The sequence below is a fragment of the Haliotis asinina genome, chromosome 2, assembly GCF_037392515.1.
Source record: "Haliotis asinina isolate JCU_RB_2024 chromosome 2, JCU_Hal_asi_v2, whole genome shotgun sequence".
NCBI classification, from domain to species: Eukaryota; Metazoa; Mollusca; class Gastropoda; order Lepetellida; family Haliotidae; genus Haliotis; species Haliotis asinina.
The window spans coordinates 20,273,927-20,292,897 of record NC_090281.1 but is presented as its reverse complement, the minus strand read 5'-3'; the positions used below and the strand labels follow the sequence as shown (position 1 = coordinate 20,292,897).

Here is an 18,971-nt window from a genome sequence, read left to right as displayed (position 1 = left end):
TAAATAATTTTGATTGTACATACGTGGAAGACTGCTAATTCGATGGAAATGATCGCCAAGCGATCTACCTGCCGCCATATTGGGATGCTAGTTACGCATGTTACCAGTATCACCTTAGTTACAGTGGTTTTGAGATTTCCGCGCCGTTTGTCACAACAGGCTGTGCGACAGAGCACGCTGCACTGCACGTTTGCAAGGATTAGAAGGTGCGTGTTTGAAATAAATTTGCTTTCTTATTGTTGCTTTTAAATAAAGCCTACTATACCTACGAAAACAAATAGAAAGCCCAAAACAAAATTCTGGTTTGGTTAGTGTATCAAGTTGTGAAATAGGTAGGGCGCAACCCAGTCAGCAGGAAACGAAACCTTTTTGTAATCCATGTTTTGACTTGAAGAACTGTCGATAGATCGATTGATTGATTGATATTGATTTATTCATATTTCTTCGCAGCAAATTTTGGCAAAATCCAGCAAATGTCATACCCCACCACCTGTACATCTTTGGACGTTCTTGGCGTAATGCCCGTCGCTGACTTCCATATTGTTTAGCAATCTTGTGCTTTAAGTACAACGCGCGACTCTCCCGTAGTACTAATGCTGGAATACGTTAGTGAGTGAATATATCGCATCATTTGCAAACATTCTCAGAGATGGAATACGCTGAGAGCGGGATACATTAGTACTCAGTCTTTTTATTGTATTACCCATCTGAAACACGGGTGGACATAATCTGAGATGTGAATGAAAAACAAAAAGTTCAAGCACAGTTTAATGAATTTCCACTCAATATCTGATATACAATATACAGTAAGAAAGTAACATCTGAATTTGTAGACATCTGCACGATTGCTCATTGGCAGCTGTTGCAGTAGCAGTAGCAGCAGCGGCAGCTTGAGTAGTAGTAGTAGCAGCAGAAGCATTGGTAGTAGTAGTCGTAGGACCATTAGTAGTAGTGGCAGCAGCAGTAGTAACAGCAGCGCTTTAGTAGTAGAGAGGGAATATGCTTTTTGCTACATACAGCAGTAGTCCGGTAGATGAATTTGTGACGGCAGTAGTACTAGTAGTAGTAGTTGTTGTTGTTGTAGTAGTAGTAGCAGCAGCAGCAGTAGTAGTAGTAGTAGTAGCAGCTGCAGCAGCTGCCCTAGTGTATCCCTTTTTGCTTATTTGTAGTAGGATGTCAGTATCAGTAATAACAGCGGCAGCTGCTGCAGCAGTGGTAGTAATGGTAGTGAAAACCATGGCAACAGTGTTAGGACTCATATCACAGCAAACCATCTGGCAAAGCACTTGTGTCTGTAGGACTGACTGTAACGCTCAAGGCTCTTCCACCTTTCGTCAGCTACACAAGAAATGGCATATGATGTGTCTTCTTCACCACAAATATACAACACTGAAATGCGTCACGCATGTGAAGAGGTCGTAAGTCACTTTAGAATAAGAATGAACTTAGTTTAGACTTTCTTCAATTTCTGTATCTCCGTTGCACCATCTTTGGTCTGAGCCTGTGAACAGAAACACCAGCAACAATGAAAAGGTAACCAGGAATATTTTGCTGCAATAGACTATCACCATCGGAACAGTATGTTGCAATAGACTGTCACTATCGCAATAGTATGTTGCAATAGACTATCACTATCGCAATAGTATGTTGCAATAGACTATCACTTTCGCAATAGTATGTTGCAATAGACTGTCACTTTCGCAATAGTATGTTGCAATAGACTGTCACCATCGCAATAGTATGTTGCAATAGACTGTCACTTTCGCAATAGTATGTTGCAATAGACTATCACTATCGCAATAGTATGTTGCAATAGACTATCACTATCGCAATAGTATGTTGCAATAGACTATCACTATCGCAATAGTATGTTGCAATAGACTATCACTATCGCAATAGTATGTTGCAATAGACTGTCACTATCGCAATAGTATGTTGCAATAGACTATCAATATCGCAATAGTATGTTGCAATAGACTATCACTATCGCAATAGTATGTTGCAATAGACTGTCACTATCGCAATAGTATGTTGCAACAGACTGTCACTATCGCAATAGTATGTTGCAACACGATCCGTGGGAAAAAGTGCATTGCGATCATTCCATTCATAACGCTGTTTCCGTGTTAAAGTTGATGATCCTTTACCTCAGATTTTGTGATCAAATTGTGTTTTGCATAGTTAAGCGATGTTTCAAAGTTGCCGTCAATCGTTTTCTTAATTACAAGCGATTTAATTTGTCACGATTTGGCAATAATGACGTAGGGATTCTTGGGAGGTATTTATAAGTTCGTATTGAAGCAAACGTCAAACAATATGGCTGACAACTTCTTGTTTAGTGTATGTCACAACGTTTCTGGGGTATCCCTTGCTCCTTTGTCAGGTGAATTGACAAGGAGAATGGAATAACCCAGAAACGTTGTGACATACACTAAACAATTAGTTGTCTTCCATATTATTTGACTTTCACTATAATGGCGTAGTATATAGGTACGAGTCCTCTTGTAGGTCACGGAAAGAGGCGAGTAGTTACGAATGGTCTTGCAGCAAACCAAGTAGTGTCGTAATAGACAAGTGTATAATAGTGACTTCAACCAGCCATGACGTACACATCTATATGAGAGGGAGGAATGAAGGGTAGTAACGAAGGATGCTCGGCCGAGCTGACTCACGGTAATAACAAAGTCTCCATCTCTGTAGGTGTCCACGTCCCACTGCATGCCGACACCGTTCTTCTCTGAAGTCATCTTCTCGATGAAGTGTTCGTTTCGCAGAGTAATAAGGCTCTGAAACACCAGTTTGAATGTACATAAAGCAGATACACAGGTCGCGCATTATTGACGAATATACTGTTGGAAGTTCAACTCTACAAGTAAATGTGCTTTATAGTTCAATAGAAATATATACTACCGACAAGAAATAAGGGAACTAATGAAATAATAGCGAATTTGAAACTGCTTTAAATATCCACTAAATCAATTTTAGGCGTCAAGTTCAATATCTGGTGTGTCCACCATGTTGGGCAACACATTTACGGCACCTTGATGGCATGCTGTTAATCAATTTCCGGATGGTTGCCCGAGGTATTCCCGCCATTCCTCTTGGAGAGCTGCACCAAGCTGGGCCAGGTTGGCGGGTCCTGGGTCCCTGGCGTACACCCTTCGACCAAGAACGTCCCAGAGATGTCTGGATACCTTCTTGTCGGAGATAAGCGGAGACAATTCGGGCCAGATGTGGTCTGGCATTATCATCTTGGAATACAAAATTTCGGCCGATTGCTCTAGCCAATGGAGCCACAACAGGATGCAATATTTGGTCAACGTATCGCTGACCAGTCATGGCTCCGTTAATGATGACCAAATCTGATCGTCTGTCGTGTGTAATCCCACCCCAAACCATGACACTACCACCTCCATATCGATCATGGTCAAGAATTGCTGCTCTGGCATATCGCTCCCCGCTCCGACGCCAACGTTTTCTGCCATCTGTGAATCGTAGGCAAAACCTTGACTCATCAGAGAACATGGTGTAACGCCAGTGGAGCATAGCCCGTCCCTGATGCTGCCTAGCCCATGCCAATCTTTGGCGCTTATGGTGAGCTGAAAGGGTGACACCCTTAAAAGGCTGTCTTGCTTTCAAACGAGCTTGAGTGTCGTGGTGTCGTTGATTTTGGTCTACCACGCCCAGGTCTCGTTGCAACCCTACCCGTTTGACGGTACCTATCCCACAGGCGTGAAATTACACTTTTTGATTTACCCATCTGCCGGGCAACTTCACATAATGATGCCGCCGCCCCCCCCCCCCCCCCCCCCCCCTTTCAATCATCCCCACCATTCTCCATTTTATTGCTTCACCGCAGATACTGCCTCGGAGGCATTTTCTGTCAGTAAGTGTCAATCTCTATTGCATTAGTGATTGCGACTTCTCCAGTACATTTACAGGAGTTAACTTCTGTATGCACGTGTAGCACGTGCTGGGCATGCATTATGCGAAATTCCATTGTCATTGGATGTTGTGTTTGGGAGATACGCCACGATAACGTACCCTGTCACAGTCAAAGTCATCTACATTCAATTTCTTGGTTCCCTTATTTTCTGTCGGTAGTATAATACGCCGAAATTATACAATGCATGTTTAAAACACATCCCTTGAGATATCTCCACTGTACTGTCGTCGTTAATCCAAATTTGCAACAATGTTGGGTTTGGAGTCATCCTACTCGCTACCATATTTCAATACAGTCTTCCCTTGCAGACCATTGACTGACCAACAACCAGACATCGAAGGTTTCTGAACAGCTCAACTTTTATTAAACTATACCTACAGCATATTGTGCTAGCAAATTGAATTGTTTTTGTTTCTTGTGGATTTTTCTTTTGTTTGGTTACTGTTTTGTTGTTGTTACTGTTCTTCTTTGTTTGCAATGTTTTTGTTGTTGTTTTCGTTTGTTTTATCACATCGTTTGTTGTAAGGAGTCAATAAAAATATATTTCACAAGTCCAAAATCAAGTGCAAGACTCGACCTAAGCACCTAAGCCATATATATACATATAGACGAACACAGACTACAGCTGAAAAACATAATGAAGACTACCACTGACTACGCGGACAATGATATTGAATGGCTATTGCTTTTCATGTCAGGAAATCGTATGTTGAAATATAATATGCAGTGATCTTATCAGACTCAGACTATTATATATATAATGTAATACTGATCAGCTGGTGCAACCTGTTTTGGTCTGTCCACCAAGGTTATGGCATGTGGCGGCACCAAGTGCAACTACGATACTTTGTATCTATCCAGTCCTGCAATAGATAAGCACTCAGATTTTTAGCTGTCTAGTTTGGGGCGTGTTTATTCAGACATAGGTTTTGCAGTTTTTAATTTCCATGTATGTGGCAATAAAAAGCCCATATCGATGCTTTAAGAAAGAGAACCGAAGGTGTGGGGTCTTTTTGCGTTCAAAGAGGGCTGTTCTTGACAATTCATGTTTTCTGATAGAAACGGTAATATAGGAAATAGGATCATATCACAGTCAGACATGTCACCAAAGAGCAACATCATGGAAAGTTCGTTACGCTAATTAAATACTATGTCCTTGCTACTATGCCACCAAGGATAACTTTCAGGTACTTTAACAGACCAAAATGATTTATATGCCACAATTCACATTTCAAATCGGGATCTAATGTTAAGAAAACTGTTAAAAATTCACTTGAATTTTCGGTATATTTAAATTTATCAGCATGAGCCAAAGAATTTCATATAAGGTACATGTGTAAATTCAAAATGATGATGGAATTCAGAATGTTCTTAAATTCATAACTATACATTTGCATACGCGCAGTATGAAATTAAACTTAATCTAAACATTCAAAATCTCAAGTATTTTGGAAACATTTATTGACTAGTTTATACATATGTGTATCATGCTGATGCTAATATTTTATCCCATTCAAAAAAGCTGGAATGTTATTTTGACAGAAACCCTGTTACGTCCATTTTGCGAGGAGGTTGGTGTTTGTCGGTGTCTGTAGATGTCGTTGTGTCGGACACAATACAGTATTACCTACATACTTCCGAACAATAGTAACTTATCAACATAATATGTTTAGAATGAAAGGGTGGTCTTTATCAACAAATGTCAAAGTTATGATTCTGCAAAACTACCTTTCCTGGTCACGGATCATATAGAAGGTCAGTGCCCAAATTATATCGTTAAAATCGTTCTTACACATGAGTTCCGGTTAATCATACCACACTGTTATTGTGTTACACAGACGAAATATTTGTAAATGTACTGATAATATTCTATTAGGACAAATAATAGTCGACAACCCGTGCCTGTAAATTTCGTTTCTCTCGCATCATATTAAACTGAAAGTAATTAATGAAACACTCGTTCGATAAAAAGTTTTTTTCGCAATGGCTCATTTATACTGAAAGCAATGTAAACTTTGAAGATAATGTTCAAGGGACACAACACTGGACAGCGAATTGCCACTTCCAGTGACGGCAACTAGTTGACGATTGAGCATGTATGTATGTATCAGTGTGTCATTATGATAACAATTATGATAACTATTCATAATTTCCAAATTTACATATATCCCTAACTATTTTTGTCCAGTACACACGCGCGCGCGCGCACGCATGCATGCAATTCAATTAATATCATTTCAATTAATATAATATATTCAATTTATGAAGTAGATATGTTAATTATAATAATACTTTACTGAGTATCATTCAACAGTGGGACATAACTGCATTTATATCGACTGTGCTATGAAATTATTTCATATCTACATTACAATAACTTAGACATGAACACTCGTGAGGTATTAGAAAGAGATGAAAAATGATGAGAGCTTTATTGCAATGTTGAGGTCATACGCAAACACCTTTGTTCTGTAGGAAATAACAGGCCAGGACAAAATGCATGATTTCATGCCGGTTTGTTTGGGTTACCGTTTAACGGTTCACAAGTTTATGTTCCACTGGAAGACTAAACCAGAGGTGATGAGAATATCGAGCGTCTAGTTGTAGATATATAAGAAGTAGTTTCCGAAATAGTAACACAACACGTTACATATACTGCCCTCGGAAACAGTAAGATCCGTCAGACTAGACTGTTGTCAATCAACCGTACTCAAAATAAAACTCCTACGTCATCATAACTCGCGAAGATGGGTGTTAGATCGGCCTCCAGTAACCCATGTGGTAATCTTGAGGCGACTAACGGGATCGGGTGGTCAGCCATGTCACCGTATCCCCATTATTTAGAACGATCATCATGATCTTTACCACTGGTCGCCATATTGCTGAGTGAGGCGTAAAACCAAACCCACTCACTACAGCTGTCACATGAAAACGTTCGAAGTCTTATTAAAGTTAAAAGATTCTTACATTCCTTTAATTCTGATCATGTAGAGACGATGTATCGCGTGGTCCTGACACAAAATCGTAAGGACGAAACGGAAATACCTCCATATGTAGCGACAACCTAAGGGACATAACTCTACTAACTTCCTGCTTGATATAACAAGATGCATTAACGTATAACTCACTGTCAGTTTGGTAGTCTTGTCGAGACTGAGATAGGAGAAGGGCACGTCCATCATGAACTTGGTGTCAACAAATACAACGCCAGTTTCCGTGACCACCTTCATGTACCATTCCTCGCCGTCACGTGACAGATGAAAGGTGTACACGAGGTTGCGAGTTGCCTCGCGTTCTGCATCTGACATACCTAGAACAAACTTTCCAAAATTCTAGAATATCCTAAAAAGTCGCGTTGACGTCCTTTTGGAACAAAGTCAAGACTTTAACGACACCAAAGTGCAACAATTTTGGCAAATGTTTTCCTGTCGCATTTTAAACATAATTCTGCTGAAGAAATGCAGTTCAACAGTGTGATATATAGAGAATCTCACACAAGGGTCTACTGGTATCAAATATATCAATACGAGTTGATAAAGTAACAAATATCCGAGGCTTGCCTTTACCAACAAGTGTTGATATAATTGATATCAATAGACACGAGGGTGAGCTTCTATTTATCATCCAAAATCACTCTTCATTAGTTTTCAATGAAAACTGTACATCTCCGAACACATCACTGGCATTAGATTTGCAGTGCAACGATGTCATAGGTGACTCATAGACTCAACAAGGAGGTGACTGAAATATTTATACAAGGGCGTAAGAGTGAACTCACTCGTTGTTTTGTCACATGCGGCAGTCATGGGATATCACCCTCAGACCTCTTTCAAATCATATATCCAAAGCCCAAGACACATTTGAATGTATTTGAAACAGTCAAAAACACCACAGTTAAAGAGAAGTGAGCGAGTTTTGTTTTACGCCACTTTGTTCATTGCACCCATGTGGACAGCGGGGTATGAATGTTTGGGTGACTTTGTTCAACGTGTTCTGATAACGTTGTGAAAAGGGGTCACGAACAGTTGAAGAGAATATACAGTACCTACCCATTGCTTTAGCAAATTCATCATGACCAGTGGTCAACTCCGGTACTAGTGTCCATTCTCCGACCATGTCCGCCATCCTGAACGGTCCCTGTGAAAGCTGCTCTACCTGCAGGGAAAGTGTGATAGCATTTATTTCGGGGGGTAGATAAACTAAAACATGAAGGGGGAAAATTTATGATGGGGGACTGCACCACATCCCACCAGCCCGTTGGGTCCATCCACGCTACGGTACAGTGGTGGACTTCGCCTGTTGTTGTAGAGTCCGGTGTATACTGGAGTCTAACAGAGGAAATACGGTGTATAAAGCAGAGGACGACTTTTGTGTACATTGATTGCTGTGTAAACATCGACCTGGCACGATCACTCGTGAGTAGTCAACAATCTAAACCATTGCACAAGGTCACTGTGACACTTGGTTGAATATGCAGTACTACATGACACGTTTTATAGATAACAGCCTTGCTCCTTCATCACATGAATGCTGAGTCTCATATATTGAATCTTAAAAGAATATTATAAGTTGTTCACTGGTCACGAGGGAGGTATTGGCTGATGTACCCTCGATGTTTGTTTATGTTTCCACAGCCCGAAGGGCAGCACATGCGTCCGTGTAGTGTGTCACGAAGCTGTCTCTACAATGTGATACGCGACAGTGCCGTATCAATGATACACAAATGTATCTGGAGGATTTTGAAAGGCATTTAGAAACTGAACGAACATGAATATATGACATGTTTCATGGACAAAAAGCTCTATTTATTCTTTACAATACGTTTCAGAGCTAATTCTTGCCACTTAATCACGTGAATGCTCAGTCAGTACCAAGAGTACTTATATTTTACTTCACACATATATGTCGTTGTCTGATTGGCTGAGCGCTCCTCTATTACTTTCAATGCACCCCGCTTACAATCGAGGTACACTTCAATGTACCCCGCTGCCAGTAGCAACTCATTCGGTGCTTCGTGGTAGTAATTTAGTTCTCTATCTCAAAAAACACTGACTTACGTATAAGGTACGGAAATTACCGATGTTTTGCAAATGAAATCGAGGAAAAAGATAACTCTAAATCTGTTTTTCTCCTAAGCAAAATCTAGCGATGGCTACAATGACTATTGTACATCACAAGAACGGAAGCACACGTTGCAGTAATGGCTACATGTTTTTGTTATTCATAAAACGCTGCATGTATTCATGGTAGATATATCAAACCTTTCTTAAAAGGGACATTTTGGTGCATTTTGCTATTTGCAGATTTTTGTTTCCATGAGTTTCCATGGAAACGATTCGGACTAAGTCCCAAAAGGGAGGGGAGGACTTTATTTCCGGAGCACAACTCGAAAACTTTGAAATATCTTTCAACAAAACTTGGCTGATATATGAAACAGAGTCTACAGTGGTGCATTTTGCTATTTGGAGACTTTTATCATTTGCATTTTTCCTGGTTTCCATGGAAATGATTCGGACTTAGTCGCGGGTGACCTTCGTTTCCAGAGCACAACTTGAAAACCATTCAGTATCTTTCAGCAGAACTTGGCAGATTTATCAGGTAGATCTTAAAGTGGTGCCTTTTACAGATGTTACAGATTTTAGGTGTTTAGATATTTCATATCATTGATTTCCATGGAAACTATTTGGAACTAGTCTAAAAACAATTTTGAAAAAGCTGATACAAACCTCTTATCGCATCAGCAAGCTTTCCAGGACATTAAACATCAATATGTCCCCCATGAAAGTTCATACATCTATTGATCAAAGAATGGAGACAAAGTATGAGCGGCAGCTGCTACTCATGATGATATCCTATCACATCGATTAACAACTGGCAGTTTCATTGTTACTGCAGAGGAAAGGGCTGAACTATTAGCTCTACAGCTTTTTTAAAACGCTCTAAGCAAAGCAGATCCGCAATAATTTCATATATTTTGTTCTGCTTGCGGGCAATTACTAATCGTAAAACTGATCATCCCTTTGTAGGTCAAATTTTGAAATATCATTTAATATTATCTTGTTGTTGGATACCAAGGTATGCTGGCACTGGGGGAATTCTAAGGCTGATTTTGCAGCTAAATCATCTGCTCTGCTCAATAATAATCATAGACTACTTCTTTAATGCCACCCCAGGATAAATACCTTGCTCAAAGCGCAAAGAAAGAAAAGGTGTGTCCAGGCAAACGCGTACTCAGACAAGTGAGTGTCAAACGATGTCCGGAAACAACAGTTTAGATCTGTACATAGTTCTTGAGGGAGAATTTGTTAAGAACTGTGGTGTCACAGAGATAGGATGAAGCATCACTAGCTAGGCTGGGGACTTGAAAATTGATTCCCTGTTGAACAGGAAGTCAATGAAGGTCTCTGAAGATCGGGGCGAGGAGTGTAAACAAGTATGGTTAGTTCGCTCTGGATTGATGGAATCGGATGATGGCATTTTTCTGGAGAACCGGCGAGGAGGCTGTTGTTGTAATCCATCCTTGAGATTATCAGTGAAAGGGTCAATATTTTGGCATATTATGGCATCTTCTGATTTACTCAATATTTCTTATCTGCATGAGACAGGACCGAGACAACTGCCCAACGTGTTTGTTCAAGTCAAGGTTAGAGTCTACAGCTATGCCAAGGTCCTTGAAACGGACGCTTCTCCAATTTAGATTGTACCAAGCCCACATTTATTCAATCTGATTCTACTAGCAGGGTACATATGAGCACAAACTCATACTTCTCATCGTTGAGGCGAAGTCTGTTCTGATTCATCCATGTCTTGATATCTTGACAACAAGCAGAGGTTTGTTCGGCTGATTCATGGACAACAAAGGGGATCGGTTTGAAGAATTCAAGACCTGTGCATCATCTGCATTCATATGGTATACGGGGTAAACAGTGTCGGTCCAAGGGCGACTCCTTGGGGTACGCCACAATGTAGATGTATAGGTGATGAAAATACTCCATTTACTGAAAGTTGCTGAATTCTGTCTGTCAGATACGACTTGGTCCAATTTAGAGCTGGTCCATGCACACCTAGTTCAGTTCTCAGGATTTCAAAGAGCGTTTACGACTCTGTCAGAAGTTGTTGGATCAAGGCCTCAGTAAGGGTTTCTAGGAGTTTTATGGCAGCCATGTGGAGAAAATTTCCAAATCGGATACATCAGTGACAAAAATGATGTCCAATGTCGAAATATTCGGTCAAATTCTGATATCGCTAACATCACTTTCTTCTTTGTGGCCCATCCGTGTATATTAAATGTGTTAATTCGATATTTGATAAAAGTAGATGCATCCAGAGACACCGTCTTACTGACCACGTCAGATGTATATAGCATTCTAAATCTAAATGAAGAAAACAAAAACACGTTTAACGTCCACCTGTATGCATACAACTGTTTACCCCAGCTACACCACGACGGCCACTGAACATCAAGTCGTAAACACACAATCCCGAAACAAGATGTTTACTGTTAAGAGTTGATCTGAGTCATATCTTTTACAGTTAAAGATTACCTAAAGAAAGCACATCTGACCATGAGCCAAGTACCCAGCAAACACAGTCACCAAGTTAAGTAATTTTTGTTGTTTTGTAAATTAAGGAAACTACAACATACAAATGTGGTTCGTTCTCGGATTCTTCATGTGCCATGTGTATATTTGACAAAACGTGAAATAAAATTCCTTCAGTTTCCACTCCAGTCAGTGAAATATCACAACTTAAACAGTTCATGATTACCTTTACCTTACAGATTGCAGCATAATTATGTAAATGAGCTCTTTGACCAATGACGTAGAAGCGTGGGCTGAATTTACTCATTCTCTCTAGAATGGCCAAAGAGCCAATAGTTGTTAGAACTATCAATGTAGATAGAACTGAACAAACTGAAATATCTTCCCACAATTTATGCTTTTTGCTTAAATGTTGCGACGTACATGCTCAGTGATCATTCTTCACAATTTAAGTCAATGAACTCACTGACACGCAATAAAGTATGACATTAATATCACTGGTTCATTCTCTCCAGAATATCACATACGACTGACATTTTGAAAATCTGAATGCAGATGAACTACAGTCACCAAATGGTTTCTCGTGCCTACAATACCGCTAGTGATAACACGTTCAGAATTCAACTTTGGAAAATACACCAAAGTACTGTGTCCCGATAGCAGGCCTTCATTATACCGGGACCGGGAAAACCCGGAGTAGAATAGGTCTTCAGTAACCCACGCTTGCCACAGAAGGTTACTTTCCCATATAAATCCAACACATTCCAGCTGTATGGCAGCGGTCTGTAATTAATCGAGTCTGGACCAGACAATCCAGTGATCAACAACATGAGCATCGATCTGCGCAACTGGGAATCGATGACATGTGTCAGCCAAGTCAGCGAGTTTGACTACCCGATCCCGTTATTCGCCTCTTACGACAAGCATAGTCACCTCTTGTGACAAGCATAGGTTGCTGAAGGCCTATTCTACCCCGAACCTTCACGGAACTTTAGTTAATAAGCATGTGTGTATAATACAAAATTTATAATAATGTAATATTTAGCATCGTTAGTCAAATAACAAGTGGTATTTGGATAAAATTCAAACTTCAAGGGTTATATATATTTCTGATTATTATTGTAGAATCTGAAGGTAGAAATCTCATAATTTCATATTTTGTTAAACAATGTTATACTGTTTCTCAACAAAGCGTCAGAGAAACAATCTGCCAAGGTAGGTAAGAAATGAGAACATATGTATACAATTCTACTGTGAATACTTCAAATTCTCGAATTTGTCAGAAGAATCAATAAAATTAGACACAATTTAGATTGGGGGAAAAAATGCGTCTGATTTTATGTCCGCTTCATTGCGCACTCGTAGAACACTGATCCACGACTTGACCGCTTGACCACCTACATGGCTGTTATCAACGCAACAGACGTGATGGAAATATATTAATAATAAAACTGTCTCGAAAATATGATTATAAGACATGTTCCACGTTCTTATTAAAGAACCCCCTGTCATATTAGCCTGAAATATGTAAGTTTTCAAACTCAATCACAATGTATAGGCCCAGCAAACACAATGTTCACCTTATCAGAAAACCTTGTAAAACACATTCCTACTGATACCAAATAAACAGCAAATTATTAGTCACTCATTTGTCTACCTTTGTCAACGGGTATATTACTTTCTGTCGCGAAACGTTTCAGCTGACTTACACAAAACAGGTTATCCACTAAATTTGAAGAAGTATCTAAAAAATTAACTGTCGTCTCTGTTTTGACACTTCCATGAAAATATTCAAGATGAACAACAATGTACACGCCCAGTCCTAAACAAACAATATTTAACTTATCAGAAAGCCTTGTAAAACACACACCCATTCACACAAAATTAACATCATTGCTTACATTGATGAAAGGATTATCTCCCAGAATTCTATCAAATCCTAAAATATCGTGTTGACGTATATTTAGAAAAAAGCATAACCAAACTGCAACAATTTTGACGATTGTATTTCTGTCTCATTTTAGTGGTTTTCAAAGTTAATGCATTTGACCACGGTATCAAGGGACGGTTGGGTAGCCTTGTGGTTAGGTTGTTGACCTCGGCAGGCTGATCACACAGATTTGATTGGATCTTCCCAGTTGTTACACATACCAGTTGTTACACATACCAGTTGTTACACATACCAGTTGTTACACATACCAGTTGTTACACACCCCGGGGCACGTAAGGTCACAGACCACTGCACACACCTGTTACCTATTAGTGAAGAATGGGATAGTCAGTATTCATAACAGACACAGAAAGAGACTGTAACACAATTGAGTAGCACTACACATCATTTTATTGTATTTTATATGCATTTGTTTGCAAACTGATTCAACAACCCATATAGATTTTAATCAAATGTCCGATGACATCAAGGAATTCAAATGGGTTCCTGGTACCCTGGTGAAGCTGTCCCTTCAGTATCAGGATTCAGTTCTTCAACTTCCTGTACACTCGCTCTCTGGCAGGAAGAGCTACACCGAAGTCGATCTGAGACAGCTTGGCTAAGTCTGAGATCCTACAGCACAGGACACGATGTAAAAGTACCGTCCACGTAAATGGTATCTGCCCTTGTCGTTCTTAACAATGCATCGCCAGTGCTGACATGTCTGTCGCATTGTGGACTTTCAGGAATCCTTCAAAAAGCCCTTGAGATTTGCCTCGCTGCGATGTAACATACTCCTTGTATACCACCCATGGTTGATGTGCAAGGGTCATCACCTGCCATCTATCGTAAATGAAGTATTTTCTCAGTATGACTGAGTTAACTCAACTGTCTTGAGAACGTCATCTCCAGATAAAAACTGAATGTAAATATATAAATGTTAACTATAAAAACAAACATTTCTTGAGTAAAAAACATCAAAACTGCTTGCTCTGAATCCCCTCGATACATTTGACAGTTAAGGTGTTTTATTACAAATCAATGAGCAGTTTGGACTAGTCCATTTTTGTTGTTGGTACAGAAGTAATTAATCCTGACTGTGTAACAACTGGCAATATCGGAGAGTGCAACAACTGGTATGTGTAACAAATGGGAGACAACCGTGTGATTCGGCAAAATGTTTAAAGCCTATTTATGATGCCCTCCTTCACCCCATATGTATTCATTTCATTTACAACTTAGAAATCACTCTCTAATATTTTGAAAATTGATTGTTGGTCTTTCATTAAGAAAGAGTCATGGGGTAAAGAATGAAAATTTACACAAATCAGAATTCATCTGAAAAGTGCATGAAAACCCACTCAGTGAGACATGGGACACGTCATCGGTAACGGCATCAACGAGTTGACGAGGAATCCTGATCCACAAGTCCAAGAGAGTCTTGAAAGTTCTTGCCATCTGGCGTTGTGAAGTCCCCATATTGAACATGCGGATTACCGTGTCCATTGCGCATATGTGAGTCTTGGCATATTTGTGGCGGGGTTTTTAAGGGGTTACTGCCTGCTTGCTTTATCCAACATTGGTATTAATGCCACAAGCATGCACGTGCTGTTGGTCCGTTGGTCAACAATTACATTCTTCGCGTCTTGAAAATTGCATGATATGCATGAAGCGTTTGGACAGCAGTCTAAGTAAACTCATCCTCAGTGCTTTTCGTTACACTCCACTACTGAGTCTAACAAAACCTTATGGGAGGTCGCGTCAGGTAACCTTTGAGATTGACCAATCAGAACACAGCTTACCAAATCGCGAAAGTGCACATTCGCACATACCTTTTCAACTTTTTATCTTGAAAAGGTTCGTATCCGAACGATTCCGAATGCTGCTTAGCGTACACTCGCTTCCGGGTGATGCACACGGCGTACGTACAACCTTGACAACGGTGAGAAAACTGTCGCTGAAAATAGTGTTTTTGGCAATATTCAAATATGTTATCTTGCGGAAGTATTAGCTAATTGTAACCATGTCAACAGAAAGCCCAAAGCGTATATACTGCAGGTCAAATAACGGTGTTATATGCGGATTTTTGTTTGTGGAGAGATCTGTGCCAGTGACCTGAATATTTTGAAAGTCCCTCCGATCCCTTAATAGTAGTCGTTGTTTTACTGGTTAAATCTATTTAACCGTCTCGCGTTTGATTGGACTATCATTGGTCGCTCAAACGTTACCTGACGCGACCTTCTACTAGGTTTTGTTAGACTCAGTGGTGGAGCGTAACGAAATACACTGAGACTAAGTTTGCGTACACTGGTTTGGAGAGCTGCGTGTTTATCGCGACCATGTTGAGTTTAGGTGAATGTTTTCTGCTGGGGTTCAAAGCTGTACCAGCGTTTATGCTCTTTATACAATTTTTTTAAAAGTAACAATTTTCTTTGTAGTTGTCCTGTACTTTCTCCTTAATCAGGAAATGGGAGTCCGAACGTAAGCATTTCATCAGGTATTTTTTCTAGCGCTAAGATAACTATAAATATAGATGGGTCTTGGTTGCTTTACGACTTTGATACTTCAGGTCGCAGTACCAGGATGAACACTATTGAGAGACAATTGCAGGATGTAAATTTTCAAAAGTCAAAACATGTCATTTTCGTAAGAAATTCATACATCAAGACTCACAATCATAATTTAGATAAAACGCTTACACAGTGGCCAAAGAAAACTTTTTGAGGAATAATCTTTGACAATATATTGTCTTCTACTACTCAAATTAAAGATATGATAAGTTAAATGCTTTAAAACTCTGGATATACTAAAAGTGGTTTCAAATACTAAATGCGGTGGAGACTAACAAACTCTACTCCATCTTTACAGAACATAAATTAGCTCAAACCTGGATGCTGACTGTTTTACACATGGGTCAGCCCGTGAATCCCCTATTCAAAAGCTTGGCACCATTCATCATCAAGTTCTCTCAGGTTGTGTCTGGGCTCATTTAGAACTTCCCCTGTTTAAATCCTCTGTGTTGAAGCTAATGATAATTGTCTTCAGATCAAAGAGTTAAAACGGGTGTTGTTAACTTCATTTCACTCCACGCGCTTCTTCGTCGAATGCTGCGTTTAATCCTCTGTAAGAATTATATGTATGATGAAACCCGACTCAACTGCTGAACATGGATTCCGTGCTCAGCAACATTTTTCAGAAGCAAAATGAATATAGATATGTCTGCAATTACCGATTTTAAACTTCGTGACGTAGTAGTATTTTTATAATCAAACATTCATTAATGTCTACAAAATACAATTCTATGATTTGTTTCTGAACATATTTCTTGTTTGTAATCCTCTTTATCAGGAAACTTAACTCAGTTCCTCCACTTGGTGTTCGTATTCTACAACACATTAATATAAATGTATCTTGCTATTGTCGATTTTATACAACCTGACGAGACACGCGGGTAATTAATAGAACCTGATGTAAAATTGGAATTATCCAAATTGAAAAAAAAAACGCTAATACAATCCTCTTATCACATGAACAAGCTTTCCTGGAAATTAAACATCAATATATCTGTTAAATAAGTAATTACAAAAATGACATCACTTGTGAAGCTACTCTATCTTGATTAGTTCTTATTAAACGGTCTAAGAGAAACGGATTCACAGTATTTTCAGATAGTTTGTCCTGCTTGAGGGCAATTAACAATCGTACAACTGATCACCCCTTTGCAGCTAAAATTTTGAAATATCATTTATTTTCATCTGTGGGTGACATTGTCATCCGGTTTTGTTAGATATAAAACGCATGTTGGTATTGAGAGAAATTCTAAGGCTGATTCTGTAGCTGAATCTGCTTTTGAAAAGTCGAGCAATACTTACTCCTACACTGACTTTAAACCTGCTACTTGGCAAAACATGAGAAAACATAGTTAAGTTATGTATAAAATACGTTTCATGACACACAACCCTAGAAGACCTCCTTCGATGTATTCAGCACCACAGTCCTTGGACTGTCCAGTACCTTATGTTGGAATGTGTTGATTTTTGCCCATCCGACAACGATTTGTTACTGGTCAAACTATTTCTGAACCTTTCAATATACTTTCTTAGTTTATGGACCGTTCATAATTTATCACCAGGGGGCGCGATGAGGACAAAAGCTGTTGACTTCACCCTTGATTCGCTGGGGGTGGGGGGGGGGTGGGGGTGGTCATGTCATGTGTTTTGTACATAGAGAAGGTGGGGGGGGGGGGGCATTTGTTTTGTCCCAATGTCCCAAGTATTGAAGGGGGGGGGGGGGGGGGGGCTACCAGATTTGTACAGAAAAAAATATACAAATCATCATACGGTTAAAGGGGGTCCTTGTCAGCACAGGTGCTACAGATATATACCTCAGGTACGTTTCTGTATACAGTAAAGTACCTTAAACAAGGTCAAAACACAGAAACGTACCCGGCACCTTACACGGACGGCGAGTCCATATTTCATAACCCAAAACCGAAACAACACGCCGTTGTTTCCTTTCAGTTGGTTGCAAATGGTATTGTGCTCCGCGAAATATTCATTATATATGGTCGTTTCTCATAGGCCGCAATCAAATCGATCTAATACAAGTGTATGACAATTAAGAAAGCGACACACTGCAGAATTGAATCTTCCAAGTTTTCCAGTTTTGGATAGGGCACTTTTCTGTATACCGTGTCAACAATGACCCCTTCAGTGGAAATGCGGTATGTAAAACAGAGTGCACTACTTTTACATTCAGTGCTTTGTAAACAACGACCCGGCACGGACGCTCGTGTGTAGTAACAAAACATTGCACAAAGTCACCGTGACTAACGAAAATACAGTACTGTGTTGTGGATAAGTCACGTGTCACTGTAGGAACACGGACGCGCTGGGTTGAGCTGAGATAGATATGGGGTGAACACGGGTGGACACAGAATTCATTCATTTAGAATCTAGCACTCATTAGGTTTTACATTTACTTGCTAAAATACGAACGAGTGAGAGGGAAAAGACACTTACGAGCAGGAAAACGAATTCTCTGAGTGTATATATAAAATAGTTGTCCTCAGCCCCACGCGTCGCCTTCGTGTTTCACCCGGTAACGTCAAGTACTAGCTCGTCCCAGTGCCATATGAACCTAGTCTGAGTTGTTGGTCGCGGCCCGATCCAGTGAGGTGATGTGACCCTGTGAGGAGCTTGAGCGACACTATGAACTAAAAGTAATAGTGAACGCGAATCTGATTGAGTTCCTTTCTTGTCGCCCCTCAATACACACACACATTCAAGTAGACAAGTTTCCAAGATAAACATTAATAGTTTAAATGGTAATATCTCAACAAAAACGTAGTGAATATCAGACTGGTGTCCCTGTACTGTCCGCTTATCTAGGGTTGCCTCGTTGAAGGACAGAATAACTACACAACCATGGGCTCAGCATTCAGTATAGACTTGCGGGAGTCTCCAAAGGAAAAATTATGGGTTTATTATTATTTCTTTTTAAAATATTGCATGAGGTCCTTGGCTCAACATTAAGTGGATCGTAGGAGCATAGA

General features: G+C 39.8%; 1 protein-coding gene across 1 annotated transcript; it reads right to left on the bottom strand.

The window, feature by feature from the left end:
• Positions 1–755: 755 nt before the first annotated feature.
• On the bottom strand, positions 756–18,869 carry LOC137272333 (uncharacterized). The gene is made up of 5 exons (XM_067804700.1): positions 18,439–18,869; positions 7,996–8,101; positions 7,075–7,256; positions 2,673–2,786; positions 756–1,501 (listed from the first exon to the last, which is right to left on the bottom strand). Exons 2-5 carry the CDS (start codon positions 8,069–8,071, stop codon positions 1,451–1,453), a joined length of 423 nt encoding a protein of 140 aa, XP_067660801.1. The 5' UTR covers positions 8,072–8,101; positions 18,439–18,869; the 3' UTR covers positions 756–1,450.
• Positions 18,870–18,971: the final 102 nt, after the last annotated feature.

Excerpts from the sequence above, each read along its gene's own strand:
- LOC137272333 (XM_067804700.1), bottom strand. The coding sequence starts at position 8,071 with ATGGCGGACATGGTCGGAGAATGGACACTAGTACCGGAGTTGACCACT. Across the intron at positions 7,257-7,995 it reads TGAATTTGCTAAAGCAATGG|GTATGTCAGATGCAGAACGC; the intron begins GTAGGTACTGTA and ends AGTTTGTTCTAG. Across the intron at positions 1,502-2,672 it reads ATGGAGACTTTGTTATTACC|GCTCAGACCAAAGATGGTGC; the intron begins GTGAGTCAGCTC and ends TTCTGTTCACAG.